The sequence below is a fragment of the Geotrypetes seraphini genome, chromosome 18, assembly GCF_902459505.1.
Source record: "Geotrypetes seraphini chromosome 18, aGeoSer1.1, whole genome shotgun sequence".
Taxonomy (NCBI): domain Eukaryota; kingdom Metazoa; phylum Chordata; class Amphibia; order Gymnophiona; family Dermophiidae; genus Geotrypetes; species Geotrypetes seraphini.
Window position 1 is genome coordinate 9,069,465 of NC_047101.1, and position 14,393 is coordinate 9,083,857.

The 14,393-nt window shown below is 41.5% G+C and overlaps 2 protein-coding genes across 10 annotated transcripts in view; both read left to right on the forward strand.

The window, feature by feature from the left end:
• Positions 1 to 3,215, forward strand: part of LOC117351923 (meiosis-specific kinetochore protein-like) — a 41,329-nt gene extending 38,114 nt beyond the window's left edge. For 2 of the 7 annotated variants that reach the window (XM_033927819.1, XM_033927825.1), the window contains 2 exons: positions 2,047 to 2,092; positions 2,696 to 3,215. In XM_033927819.1, the coding sequence (XP_033783710.1) occupies positions 2,047 to 2,092; positions 2,696 to 2,789 (140 nt within the window). In that variant the 3' untranslated portion in view covers positions 2,790 to 3,215. Of the gene's footprint in view, positions 1 to 785 lie in introns of all 7 variants that reach the window. The other 5 variants (XR_004537526.1, XR_004537527.1, XM_033927820.1 and 2 more) reach the window with 5 other exon arrangements.
• A 2,830-nt stretch (positions 3,216 to 6,045) lies between these two features.
• The window catches only part of FNIP1 (folliculin interacting protein 1), a 110,306-nt gene continuing 101,958 nt past the window's right edge, over positions 6,046 to 14,393 (forward strand). The window contains exon 1 of one of the 3 annotated variants that reach the window (XM_033926962.1): positions 6,046 to 6,302. In XM_033926962.1, coding sequence (XP_033782853.1) covers positions 6,214 to 6,302 — 89 coding nt within the window. In that variant the 5' untranslated portion in view covers positions 6,046 to 6,213. The remainder of the gene's footprint in view (positions 6,303 to 14,393) is intronic. The other 2 variants (XM_033926964.1, XM_033926961.1) reach the window with 2 other exon arrangements.

A 14,393-nucleotide genomic window follows, 5' to 3' on the forward strand; every position in this document is an offset into this window, starting at 1 on the left:
GGGAAGGCACGCGCGCATGCGCGATGCAGCACTCGAAAGTTCGAGATCTTCAAGCAAGTATGCTTTCGAGGCTGTCTGCTGTGGGGTTCCGTTGCTGACGTCACCCATGTGTGGGAATATCTGCCTGCTGTCCCTGGATAACACCTGTTACGGTAAGTAACTGTGCTATCTTGCACTGTAACTATGGCAAATTAACCTGTAAACTTTGTGTGTTAAATTAGGATAAAACTTATACTGAAAACCTATGGCAAATTGTAACCAGTAAATTGTATATTATGTATATTAATATTAGACCCCTAGAATGTGTCAAGTTAGGATAAAACCTTGTGCTGAAATTATGTATGTTTAACCTGTAACCCATTCTGAGCTCGTTGGGAACAACGGGATAGAAATCGAAAGGAAGGAGTCCATCTGCCCCTTTATGCCACTTTTTGGATGGTTTTCTTTTTTTGGAAAATGAGCCCCTTAGTATCCTAAAAGTTCCATTGCAAACTACAAGCAGAGGTAGACAAAGTTCCGATGCTAGGCCACTGTCAGTCCAGATTCCTGGGGACATAAGTAACTTTCCTGACCCAGCAGAGGATTCAGGAAGATGTCGTCAGTTTACGTAGCTGTATTCTCCTGCTGTCTGTGGAGAAACCCCATTACAGATGAGCAACGCCACTTTTCCAGGGCTGTTAAACTGGTTTAATTCATGAGCTTCAAGTAACTTGGGCATTACTGAGGTGTTAATATAAACTGTGAAATATAGCAGTAGTAAATTCTGTTGCTCTTTTTCCTCACAGATGATATTATTAGGTTTGAAGATCAGAAGCAGATTTTGCCAGTGAATCAGATTGCTCGAGAGGAGAAAAAGACAACTATAGGGAATGCATGAATTAGGACATCAATAGCCAGTTGTGACAGATTGTAATGAGAAATTGAGGTGTACCTTCATTGGAGTTCATTAGTTTATGTGACATATTTCCGTGTTAAAAATAGATTGACATAAGCAAAAAATCATTGTGCTTAACTCTTAAGCAGTGCGTTAAAATTCATAGGGTAGAAGATAGTAAACATTAAAGCATCTCTTTCACTGGTGTCCCCATTTTCCATTTCCCTGTTTGCACTGTAGTAGTGGGAATGATGTGTGTTATGATAAGCAAATTATTCATACTGTTAACTAAGGGGGATATTTATTCATGATCATTAATTTTGGACAGGTAGCACTGCATAGGCAAAACATCATTAACCCCTTATTAAAAATAACTTTTCAAAATGAAATGAAACAAAAGCCCCATAAGTGTGTTCACATTCCTTTTTCATTATCATTTTGTTGAAAGGTTTATGTAAAAATACAAAACAGAGAAATGCTTTCTATATCTACGGTCTGTAAAAATGGACCAGATAAACCCAATCCAAAAGCACGGTTCACTGGGTTTGGCAGAGGTGTTCACTTCAAAACCAGAAATATAAACTTTAAAGAGAGTTTATACAGTTTCTACTCTGCAAAAATGTAATCATATTGCTCTGAATTTCTGCAAGGTCAGTGTCATGAAAAGACCACTCGGTAATCCATTAGTACAATAAACAGCTAAAGGAAATGATCTGACATTTGTTTGGACTTGTTTGATTAGGTGGATCACAACATCCTCAAAAAGCCTTTCTTAAATTGTTAAGTATTCTGATGACAAAATGTGGCTTTTAGATGTACAGTGAAACCTTTTGCCCATCATGGATTCCAGTTCATGTAAAGGATCAGTTCTCAAATGAAGTGGTTTGGGCATGTGCAGATATCTTCAATGTAATCTAGATTGATGGAATGAATATTGGATGTATTCTGTAATCTCTGAATAATTTTTTGGATGACCTGCAACATGGGGACAACTCTTTCCAAGGCTCCAGGAAGAAAGTAGAGGAACCCCTTTGAAACAAGCCTGCGTTGAGTTGTTTTACTTAGGAATTATGTTGTTGTCAGTGTTATGGTTAATGTCCTTCCTGTGTTTTTCGCAGGGATAGGAAATACACACTAGATCATTGTGTTTAAGCATATTTAATATATTTCAGCAGCATTACATCACTTCTCTGATGTCAAGTTCCAGCAAACCAGTCAGTGAGTATTAACTATTGTAACCCATTGGAATGCAAGCACATTATCAGAGTAGTTTGAAATTTTTGAAAATATTTAATTATGGTAAATAATACATCTATTTAAATATAAGATCATTATTCTTTATAGTTATCAATCTATGGTTATTTAAATACTGAAGTGGTATTTTGACCTTAAAGTTAGCTTAATGTTCCTCTCTACAAATAGTGCTACACAGCACAACTTTTAAAAAGAAAGAAAAACTCTTGCAAATTGGAAGGATACTGAAGTTCCTAGTGCCAGGCTGCCCTGTAATTTCCAGTCAGTTCTATTACACAGCAACTTAGAGCACACTGTCTAGTAGTCCTGGAAGATTTGGCAAACCTTTTGTCTAGGAACATAATGCTTGAAGAATTAACTCCAGAACTGTAGTCAGCCAGCTATTTTTCCCTTGGAAGTGTGCTTAAAACTGTATATTGTAGGTGAGCAATTGGTGCATGCTGAATTTTGGATTTAGATTCAAATGACAGCTTTCACGATGGGATAAAAATTGCTTAGTCATGAGCGCAGCTGCATGCTTGTTTCCTTTTCACCCTTTATATGTTAGAAATCTTTTCTTGCCAACAGCATCTGTTTAGTGCTTGCTCTTGCCCACTTCGTATTGATCTCACTAACCGTTCTGCTGCAGTGGGTACAAAGTCAGAAGTCCAGGCAGCAGTAGGAGCCTCGCACGCAAAAGATGGATGACAAGTAAGGGACACCATGTAAAAGGAGGGAAAGGAGAACAAGAGTTTTTTTGAAAGAGGATTATTTTCAATAAAGAAAGAAACACAAAAAAACGCCCCAAAATGAAAAGAAAAAGTTTTATACTCGGCGCTTCTTTGCTATGAAAATCAAATGCCAGTTGCATTGTATAGTGCATTCCAAGCACCAATACGATAGTAACATTACTTAGTGTATGTTGTTACACCTTCTCTGTTTGTTTATGGACTGAAGCATTTGACTGATCTATACTTAATGCAGCACTAAAAAAAAAAAATTGTAGTTTTAAGCATAGAGAATGTTCATGTAAAAAAAAATACAAATGCATTGTTTGTTCATTCTTCAGCTGTAGTTTTGATATGCATTAAATAGTTTGAAAAATCTCTAGGATGTGATAACTTGTATTTATTTGTTAATTTGCTGGAAGCCTTTAAATTTCTCTCTCAAAAAAAGAAGTCCCTACCAACCCACCCACCCCAATGTCCAACAGTTTAGAATAATGTTAAATCTTGCACTTGTTCCTTTTCTCCATTTATGCTTGTATTATTCTTGAGCTTTCCCTTCTGTGTTCATGGTTAAATGACTAAAGGCCCCTTTTACAAAGCCATGGTAGTAATTCCCACTTGGAAAATGCAACACAGCCCATTCAAATCCTGCTCCAGTATTTGCTACCGCAGCTTTGTAAAAGGGATGTTTTTACTAAAACATATTAGGAAATGGACTTAGGACTTTTTAATATGGGACTTTCCTACATGTAAACCTATTTGACTTATTTTTGCTGTACACTGGCTTGAGGGGATGTCGGTGGAGGTACAGAATACAATTAAAAAAAAAAAAAAAAAGAATGTCAGAGAGATGTCAGGAGGAGGGGTGTAGGGTTCTGCAGCTCAGCTGATCCTGACGGGGAATCCCAATCAGCTGAACCGCCAGGAATCCCCAAAACCAGCTCAGTTGATGGAGATTTCCTCTGCCACAATCAGCTGATGGGAAGCCGACAGGTTTTTGGCTTTTTTTTTTTTTTTTTTGCTCTTTCGGTGGTGGGAGAGGGTTATGACCACTGGGGGAGTAAGGGGGGAGGGGGCTTATGCCTTAAATCCTCCAGTGTTTTCTTGTCAGTTTGGGCACCCTTGTGAACTTAGATGCAGTTCAAACAGGTTTAACTGCTGGTGTCTAAGTTCCCAATAGGAAAGCTTTGATTATGGCTGGGGTACGTCCAGGCTGAAGCCCGCCGGATTCTTGCCCATTGCTCACCTCCCAACACGCCCCTTTGCTCTCTGGACATACAGTAGCTTAGAAGTGCTGCTGCACATACAGAAAGTTGGTTTTGATTATCAGCCCTTGGACGTCCCTGCTATTAGGATGTCCAAATGCCGACTTAGGCTGCTTTTTAAAGTTTTGATTATGAGCCCCATACTGATTAGCATGAAAGTATGCATTTTATGAGACCACTTACGTATTCATGCAAATGACTAAAATACTGGCATTTGTGCTTATTCTTAGTGCTAAACTAGATTGTGCCTTAGAAAATTACTTCCTGTACAAGTAGGTCCACAATAGACATCTAAAATCGGGGCCGGGGCCTACTTACAGAAGTTGGGTCCTCACTTTTTACATTTACATCATAGTTCTGCTTGAGCCAATCCATAGATGGTGCATTTGGTCAAGCATTGCTAGCCAGTCTTTTCTGTGTAATACTGCAATTCTTGCATCTTTAGAATGTGGAGCGGCTACTGAATAATGCACAATAGACAGATGAGTAGAACCTAAGTTTGGAAGTCACTTATTGCTGTTCCTGATCCAATCTTGTTTGAGTTTAGTTCTATTGGGATGCATCCTTTCTGTACAGGCTACTTGTTGCCAGCCCCGACAGGACCTTTCCTATGACATGTCACTTCCAATGCAGCAGAGGAAAGGCCCTGCCAGGGCTGACCATGAGCAGCTGTTTTCAGTGCTGCATCTGCTGAATGGCTGCTACTTCAGTGTGTGTGTGTGTGTGTGTGTGTGTGTGTGTGTGTGGGGGGGTTCCCCAGGAGACCATACCGTGTGGAGGGAGGGCAGATGGAGGGGGAGGTGGATCAGAAGTGTGTGTGGGGGGGGAGGGGGAGGGATGGATGGGTGCTGGATCCACTTGGGGAAAGAAGGGGAGAAAGTAACCCAGAAAGAAAGGAAGAACAGATGCTAGACCTGCAAGTGGGGGTGGGGGATGATAGAGTGAGGTGGGAAGGGAGACAAAACTATTTGTACATTAACTGAGGCAACCAGAAACAAGTTATCTGACATCCACCAGTCCCCATGGGTACCGGATAACTGAGAATTTACTGTACTGGGTTGAGGGGTTGTGGGTCTCCTGCATCCCTTGACTGAGAAAGGAAAATGGTAAAACCAGAGGACATAATTTGAGGTTGAGGGGTGGTAGATTCAAAGGCAATGTTAGGAAATTCTACTTTATGGAGAGGGTGGTGGATGCCTGGAATGTGCTCCCGAGAGAGGTGGTGGAGAGTAAAACTGTGACTGAGTTAAAAGAAGCGTGGGATGAACACAGAGGATCTAGAATCAGAAAATAATATTAAATATTGAACTAGGCCAGTTACTGGGTAGACTTGCACGGTCTGTGTCTGTATATGGCCATTTGGTGGAGGTTGGGCTGGGGAGGGCTTCACTGGCTGGGAGGGTGTAGATGGGCTGGAGTAGGTTTTAACGGAGATTTCGGCAGTAGGAACCCAAGCACAGTACCGGGTAGAGATTTGGATTCTTGCCCAGAAATAGCAAAGAAAAAAAAAAATTAATTGAATCAGATTGGGCAGACTGGATGGACCATTCGGGTCTTTATCTGCCGTCATCTACTATGACTGGGTGTCTCCCAAACTGGTTAATCTGTCATGCAACCAAACTGGACATCATTGCAAAGTACATTTGATAAAAACTGAATACGAAAGCTTCCGCATTCACACGTCTGCAGCCGTAAAGATTCGTTCTGAAAGAAAAAGCGCCCAACACCCTGCAATGCCAGCAGCCGCCGGACGCAGGAGCAGCGAGCAGCCACGAGCGGAGGGCACGCCTCCCCGGCCAATCGGAACGCCGCAGCGCCCGGCCAATCGGGAGCCGGCTCGGACGCTGTCACGCGGGAAGCGGCCTTGCGTCCCAAGGTTCCTCAGGTAAACACTTGTGGTGCGTGGCCGCGGGCTGCCCGACGCCCCGCCCCCTTCTCGGAGGCCCCGCCTTTCCTGGCAGTGTCGACTGACTAATTTCGGTCATATGACTCGGACACAAATGGAGTCGCAGCAGCGGCGGCGGCGTTAGGTGTGTGGCGGCGGCGGCGGCCGTGGCTGCGCGCGGGCGAGAGCCGTGAAGAGAAGCGGTCGCTGGAGGGGGAGCCCGCCGAGATGCCGCCAACTTTGTTTCAGAAGCTCTTCGGCAAGAGGGGCGGGCTGCTGTCCCCCGGCAGGGACTCGCGCGAGGAGGGGCTCTTCAGGTAATAGAACGCCAGGCGAGCTGCCCCTTTACCCCGAGGGGGGGGGGCTTTGATGTGTGTGTGAGCTGCAGACTCTGCTCCTTCGTCCTCCCCCCCGGCCTTAAAGCTGAGAGGGGGGGGGGGGGAGGCGTAGGAGCAGGGCTCGAGCTTTGGGGTCGGAGGGGGGGACGTTCTGGTGACAGGCCTTCAAATTCATCTTTGAGAATGCAGTTAACTCATAATCCCCCCCCCCTATGTACCCTGAGAAACTCCCTCGCTTCCTACTACTTTCTATATTGCTACTAGACGTACGCAGTGCTGGACATCAAAATACAGAAGAGACGGTCCCTGCTCTGAAGAGCTTACAATCTAGTCGAGACAGACAAACTAGACGAGAAGATGCATCAATATACACTGTGCTCAGGTGGGAATGATAAGGCACATTTTGATTTTGGTGCGGGGGGGGGGGGGAATAGGAGCAGGGCTCGAGCTTTGGGGTTGGGGGGGGACGTTCTGGTGACAGGCCTTCAAATTCAGGCTAAAAGCCCACCTCTTTGAGAATGCATTTAACTCATAATCTTCCCCCCCCCCACCATGTACCCTGAGAAACTCCCTCGCTTCCTACTACTTTCTATATTGCTACTAGACCTACGCAGTGCTGGATATCAAAATACAGAAGAGACGGTCCCTGCTCAGAAGAGCTTACAGTCTGGTCAAGACAGACAAATTAAACAAGAAGATGCATCAATGTACACTGTTCTCAGGTGGGGGAATGATAAGACACATTTTGCTGCTGGGGCTTGGTGCAGGGCTTGAGCTTTGGAGTCTGTTGGGGGGGGGGGGGGGAAGGTTCTGGTGACAGGCCTTCAAATTCAGGCTAAAAGCCCACCTCTTCGAGAATGCATTTAACTCATAACCTCCCCCCCATGTACCCTGAGAAACTCCCTCGGTCCCTACTACGGTACTACTACTAATTTCTATAGCGCTACTAGACATACGCAGTGCTAGACATCAAAATACAGAAGAGACGGTCCCTGCTCAAAAGAGCTTACAATCTGGTCAAGACAGACAAATTAAACAAGAAGATGCATCAATATACACTGTGCTCAGGTGGGGGGAATTACAGAGGGGATAAGACACATATTGGTGTTTAGAAGGTAGATCCTAGTAAAACGTGACCTGTTTGTTAATATTATTGTAAGCTCTTCGGACTGTCTCTTAAAGGTGTTGATGTACAGCACTATATATGTCTAGCAAGAAATGTTCAATAGTAGTAGTATGACAAAGCTGTTAACTATTTGAGTGCTGAAAGGGAGGGATTGGGGAGAGGGTGCCTGAACACCCATAGAAATATTCAGTGGGTGCGTAGCTGCCAAGTACAGTACTTTTCCTTTCTCTTTGGCATCACTCTTTTCCCCTTACTAGTAGAAGCTGGGGGGCCTTAGAAGACCACAAATGGGCACCCCTTAATCATGTTCTACTACTACTAATCATTTCTATAGCTTAGTGCTACTAGACCTATACAGCACTGTACACATTATATGCAGGTACTTTCTCTGTCCCTAGTGGGCTTACAATCTATTTTTGTACCTGGGGCAATGAATTGTTAGGTGACTTGCCCAGGATCACAAGTAACTGCAGTGAGACTTGAACTCAGTTTCCTAGGATCCATTAGGTGGCTACTCCACCTTTGATAATTTCTTCTCCCTTTCCCCATGGTAATCATATTCTCCCCTTGCCCTCCCCGTCTTCCAAGTTGCAACATAGGAGGCAAAGGGAATGGAGTTGGGGGAAGTCACCAAATGATAGAAATGAGCCCATGAAATCATCAAACCTGCTGTCAATTCCCTTAGAGTATGGGGCTCACACTATTGTCAGTTATTGCAACTCTGACAGACATCAGAATAGATCAGGCAGATATTGATCTAAATTTACACTTGATCATCTTGAAACTGCATTTGGTCTTTGCAAACTAAAGCAGATGTTCCAAATGTTGTGGTCCTTTGAGCGGTGTGCCAGAAGGAGTTTCAGCAAAATGATACGACTTGGGCTTTTAGCAAATCTAAGTTTACAGTTGGAGAAGCTTATGCAAGGTATAACTTTAACTGAAATCAAAGTATTTGTAATAACAGTGTGTAATTAATTTTATGTACCAAATTTTGTAATTAGAAGCTCTTGTACTAGAGAAGTTTTTCTAGTCTCTTGTATTAAATATGCTGTTCAATACGCTATTTTTTATACTTAGGGGCCAATGGCAATGTATGCAGTACTTTACACAGGGTTAGTACAGCTTTAAGGCACAATTTTGTGAGTGTATAGATGCAAAAAAAAGGGTTTTGCACAGATGCTAATCCTGTACAGTGTCTTGTTAGATACTAGTGTACATTTAAAATCATGGTAATGAGACTATTGGCAGTTCTGTGCAGATACAGAGAAGTGCTCCGCCTTTCAGTCTTCTATGCATAATGTCTAGCATGAAGTCTGAGGAGGCATAGAGGGTTAGCTCATTCTTCTGCAATATATTGTGAGGATTTAATGCTGCTTTTTGCTGTAAATGTTCAGGAGCTGCAACCTGTTTTTGGCTTCCATGAAGAGCATTGGTTAAAAATGCGCTGGAAGAGCTGGACTGTTGAGAGCTCACCACTCTGCTCTAAGAGCATCTAAAGATGCACACAGGTCTGAGTATAAAAACTGTGCTGGCACATATTGTAGTGGTGTTGCAAATATTTTATGCACAGAATAGGCTTCTAGCAATGCCTAGATCTGTGCCAATACTATATTTCTTCTCGGACCTATGCGTTACTCTAGCTATTTATAGAGCAGAGCCATGCAGTTGTGTGCATCTGGTGTGCTCTCCCAGGTTAAAGCAAGGTCTATTTGCATTGAGTTTGGGTTACTGCATTGGTGAGTAAATATTTGACATTATACTTGTTAGGAAGTTATGTGCTAAGCTGTTAACTTGTAGATCTAACCCAAGCTTAGTGCATCAGCTCCTGAGTGTGCAGATGCAGATCCTAATTTTCTTAAGCCTATTTCCTGTAATCACTGAATAAGAAAGAAGCCTTGGTAAATCAGATTCATTGTGTACACTTTCTTTGTTAAGCTGTTTGTTGACAAATTCTCTCTCCTTTCCCTGAAATGTAATATTGCAGAGTGCCCAGGTGACTATGTATTTTGGTTATTGTAATGTTTATTTTAAGTGAATATTGGATACAGTAAGATCATCATGTATATTGTACTAAGTCAAAAGGATACACAAAACAATGAATGACCAATAGGAAAAGGAAGATGCATCCTCATTTGGAGTACTATGTACAGTTCTGGAGATTGCACATTCAAAAAGGTAGGAACATGGAATCATTCTAGAGCAGGGGTTCTCAACCGAGTCATCAGGACACACTTAGCCAATCAGGTTTTCAGGATACCCACAACGTATATACATGAAAGAGGTTTAAATACATGGAGGTAGTACATGCAAATTTTTCTTTTGCATACTCATTGTGGGTATCCTGAAAACCTGACTAAAAGTTGAGAACCTCTGGTTTAGAGAGTGGCTACTAAAATGATCAGTGGCTTGTCGTAAAGCACATGAGTACAAACTTGAATGTTTCTATCAGTTTCCATTCTCTTGGTCTTTCCTCCAAAGTACACATAAAGATATTTGGTTTAAATATTGTACATTGAGTGCATAAATATGCAGGAGTTGGGCCTCTCCAGAGGAAAGGAAGCTCTGGAACAAGAAAGCATATGATGAAGGTGAAAAGTGGATAGACTTCAGAGTAATCTAAGGGTGGCAGCGACATGCACAATGGATCTTTAAGGGACATGAAGGGGACTGTAGAGCTTAAGTAGTCAGGATGGATAGTCTTTTATCTTCTCATTTTCTGTTTCTTTGTAAATAAACCTTAGATCCTGGGCCCATTTCAGTTGGAAATCTCTTGTGTACCTGATTGGAACTCAACTTGAGCTTGAATTTGGGAAACACTTGAGAAGTTTAAATCGACATTTAGGGTCCAGAATTCAAAACTTGGTGTTCAGATAAAAGTATGCATAACTGCACGAAAGTAGTTTGTAAGTTCCTTCTCCCACCCACCCCCTCCCCAACAAATATGCCTGAGAACTATTGTTGTAGACTGATTCTTTGTTTATATCTTTTTGAAGTTGCAATCTCCAGAACAGTAAAACTGGTTTTGCGATCGTCGGGACACAGTTGGAAGGTTTAGTGAATCTAGCCTTAAGTGTCCACATAGTTCACAAAGTCTCTTTAATTTTCCATCTATCAAAGGCTGTTATAAAAAATACCGTCAGTGTTTGTTTACCTATCAGGCAGCTGTCTGAAACCTCTGTTACTCTCTGTGTCTTATTGTCATTTTCAAAATCAATTGAGACATTTGTTTACTAACTAATCAAATCTTTCTAACCTGTATTATTTTTTTAATATTTGTTAACTGCATTGAACTTACTGGTTATGTAGTATAGAAATATTATCCCAGGACAAGCAGGCAGCATATTCTTGACTGATGGGGGTGACGGCACCGACGGAGCCCCGGTACGGACAATTTTAGAGTGATTGCACTCTAAGAACTTGGAAAGTTCTAGCAGGCCGCACCGCGCACGCGCGAGTGCCTTCCCGCCCGACGGAGGTGCGGTCCCCAGTTTCTTAGTTTCCGCGGAGCTAAGAAGACGGCTGTTGAAAAATACTTTTTCTCGCCTTCCCGCTCGCGAAAATCTTTTGAGGAAGTAAATCTTCCTTCTTTTCTTTTTATTTCATTCTTTTTTTCTCAAAAAAAAAAACAACCCCTTTCTTTTTTTCTCTCGGGTTCGCCCCGGTGGGGCCTGTTGCCATCATCGAGGCCTCGGCCCTCGATTTGGCAGAAGCCGTTTTTACTTTCATGCCCCCTCAGCCAGGGTTCAAGAAGTGCCAGCGGTGCGCACGGCCCATTTCTCTGACCGACCCGCACAACTGGTGTTTACAGTGCCTGGGTCCAGATCATAGGGCTTCCACCTGCACCCGTTGTGCCACATTGAAAAAAACGCACGTTGAAAAATCGTCAAATTCAGCAAAGGTTACTTTTCGGTGCTGTGTCTTATCGTCATTTTCAAAAGCAATTGACACATTTGTTTACTAACTAATCAAATCTTTCTAACCTGTATTATTTTTTTAATATTTGTTAACTGCATTGAACTTACTGGTTATGCAGTATAGAAATAATTTATTATGTTATGTTTCTACTACTACTACTACTTATTTCTATAGCGCTGCTAGACGTACAGAGCGCTGTACAGTAAACATGTAAGAGATAATCCCTGCTTAACAGAGCTTACAATCTAATTAAGACGGACAAACCAGACAAATAGGGGTTAGGGAATTTCTCACAGAGGGAATGATAAAATAGACATAGATGAATTTCAGGCCTATCCCAGGGCCTACCTTAAGCTCTGCTGATCCAGTGGTGAGCCTGGGCAAGAGTGGCGTGAGTTCCCACAGTAAGTTTGTGAGACTGACAAGAGTTCAGTTTATATTTGTCAACCTTTTCCCCCCCCCCCCCCCCGGTTTATATTCTCATTCTTTGTACCTTATTTTATTGCCATTTCATCTCAAGGTATAGACCAGTTTGGACTTCTTTTTACTGGTTTATGAGATTTAAAAAATTTATTTTATTTATTTATTTATTTATTTATTTATTTATTTAGATTTATATCCCGTTCTCCCAGTAGCTCAGAACGGTCTACAAGTAAACATACACAGTAGAAGTAGTTAGGCAAATAAATGTGCAATAGGTTTAGATGCTTGGACATACAAGATTGAGCAGTATTTATCAGGCTACAGACAATTTTTCAGAGTATAGACAATTTATCAGAGTACAGACTAAGAGAGGACTATACTGAAATTTAGGAGAAGTTAAATAGGGGAGAGAAGAGAGAGGTGGGGTTTAAGGGGGGGTGTAGACTGAGGGAGACCTTTAGTTGAAGAGGAGGGTCTTTACCAGTAAAATACCAGTAAACTTTATTTGAGTACTATTCAAAGTGTTATGAGTAGTATTGGTGGACTTCTTTTCATATCATACCACTGAGACACCACCAACATAATGCACTATTTCAAAAAGAAGCATGGCAAATATGTTCTAAGGACATTTGCTACCTCCTGTTTTTTGTTTTGAGGGTGGTGGAGAATTTTTGGGAGAGCGTGACTCATGAATTGGATCTAATTCCAGGCTATTCCTAGATAGGGAGGAGTTTGCCTTTATTGACATTGAATATCATCTTCTCATGTAAAATACATACCTAGTAATAGCAGAGAATTGTGAGCTGGATCTTTAAAGCCTGAATGGTATTACATGGAGAATGCCAGCAGAGATTCCTGTTTTACATATTAACAAATTTAGAAAATTTGTATTTGCAGAGTGTATACTGTAAATCATGGAATGCATGTGTGATCAACAGATACTGTATAAAATGTGGATTAATTTCTTATGGTGACTTGTCTTATCCTCTTATGCATGTGTATGGATTATTAATTTTGTAAAAGAAAGGGTTTGAAATGAGTTATAATATAAAGTTCTATCCCAAATTCATACAAGACTTCTCCCATCTGCCTACTGTACTGTATTCTGCTGCATTTGTAGAAAGTCTGCAGGAACACATGTTGTTCATAAAGTGACTCTGACCTTGTGCAAAACTGGCAGAAAGCAGTTCAGGCATAGTCTGTAACACTGTCACTCCAGGATAGGAATGTGTCAGTCGAGGTGATGTACAGCTGCTTCTGTCCTGGGTTTTGTCAGTTAAACTGGAAATCATTTCCAGCTTGTTACTTGGGATTAATTTTGTGCAGATTTAGTTCACCATAATTCTTACGTGACATTAAACAGTGTCAGAGCCCAGGATTGTGCATGCTTTTGATTCATAACAGAAAATAACTTGAAAGAAATGTTAGCATGTACACGAGTCACTGTGATTACCTAGCAGAAGTGATTCAGACATCAGGGTTTCCATCAGAAGGGACAGTCCCTTGGTTTGGTTAGTCATTTGTTCTTAAATATAGAAGCAGAAAGAGTGCTTAGTTCAGTGAATAAAATTCACTGTATCAGCTTCATAAGCTTGTTCTTTTTACATCCGAGATAGCAAGTGTCAAATTTATTTTTATTTTAGAACAGGGCTGTCAAAGTCCCTCCTCTAGGGCCGCAGTCCAGTCAGGTTTTCATTTTCAGGATTTCCCCAATGAATATGCATGAGATCTATTAGCATACAATGAAAGCAGTGCATGCAAATAGATCTCATGCATATTCATTGGGGAAATCCTGAAAACCCACCTGGATTGACACCCCTGTTTTAGTGCTTCTCCTCTCCCCAGATAAGTGTTTGCCTTAAAAAAAAAAAAAAAAGAAGCAACCATTGATTCCCTCCCCCCCCCCCCCCCCACACACACACACAGGTTGATGTCATTGCATGAAGGTTTTGATGGTAGTTCAGGCTATCCTTAGTTTTATTTTTTGGTGTTTATTTTCAAACTAGCTAGTGGATTCTTTTGAAGGAATAAAAATCAGTGCATTGGTGGTTTTTATGACTCCCAGGTACTATTGCATAATACCTTTTCTAGTGGAATCAAATATGTATGTTTGTGTCACTTAAGTGATGCAGAAAATGGCACTAAACTGAATGGAGCATGCAAGACAAGCCAGAGGAAGAATGAAAGAGCACTACATTAAGTGATGGTTTTCTGGTGTTTATCCAATAAGCACCTATGTTTATTATTATTATTATTTTTTTTTGCAAAAGGGGTTTTATCAGTTAAAGCACAAAATCAGAATTTGAGAAGGAAATGAAACCTTGTCCAGAGGCTTATGAAGACCTGAGATTATGCCCACTAGATGGACTGATAGGCAACATTAAACCCTATGACACAGGTGTACAAATAAAATTCATGAATCTAAGTGTTACTAATGGATTCTTTTACTAAGCTGCAGTAAAAATAGCCCTTAGTGTGCACTAAGGCCATTTTTACTGCAGCCTTAAAAAATCCCTAATTTAAAATTTTTCCATTAAAGGCCATATGGGAGCACTTACTGACACCTGCTTTGTTAGGAGGTAAAAGCTCCTACGTTAACCAGTTAG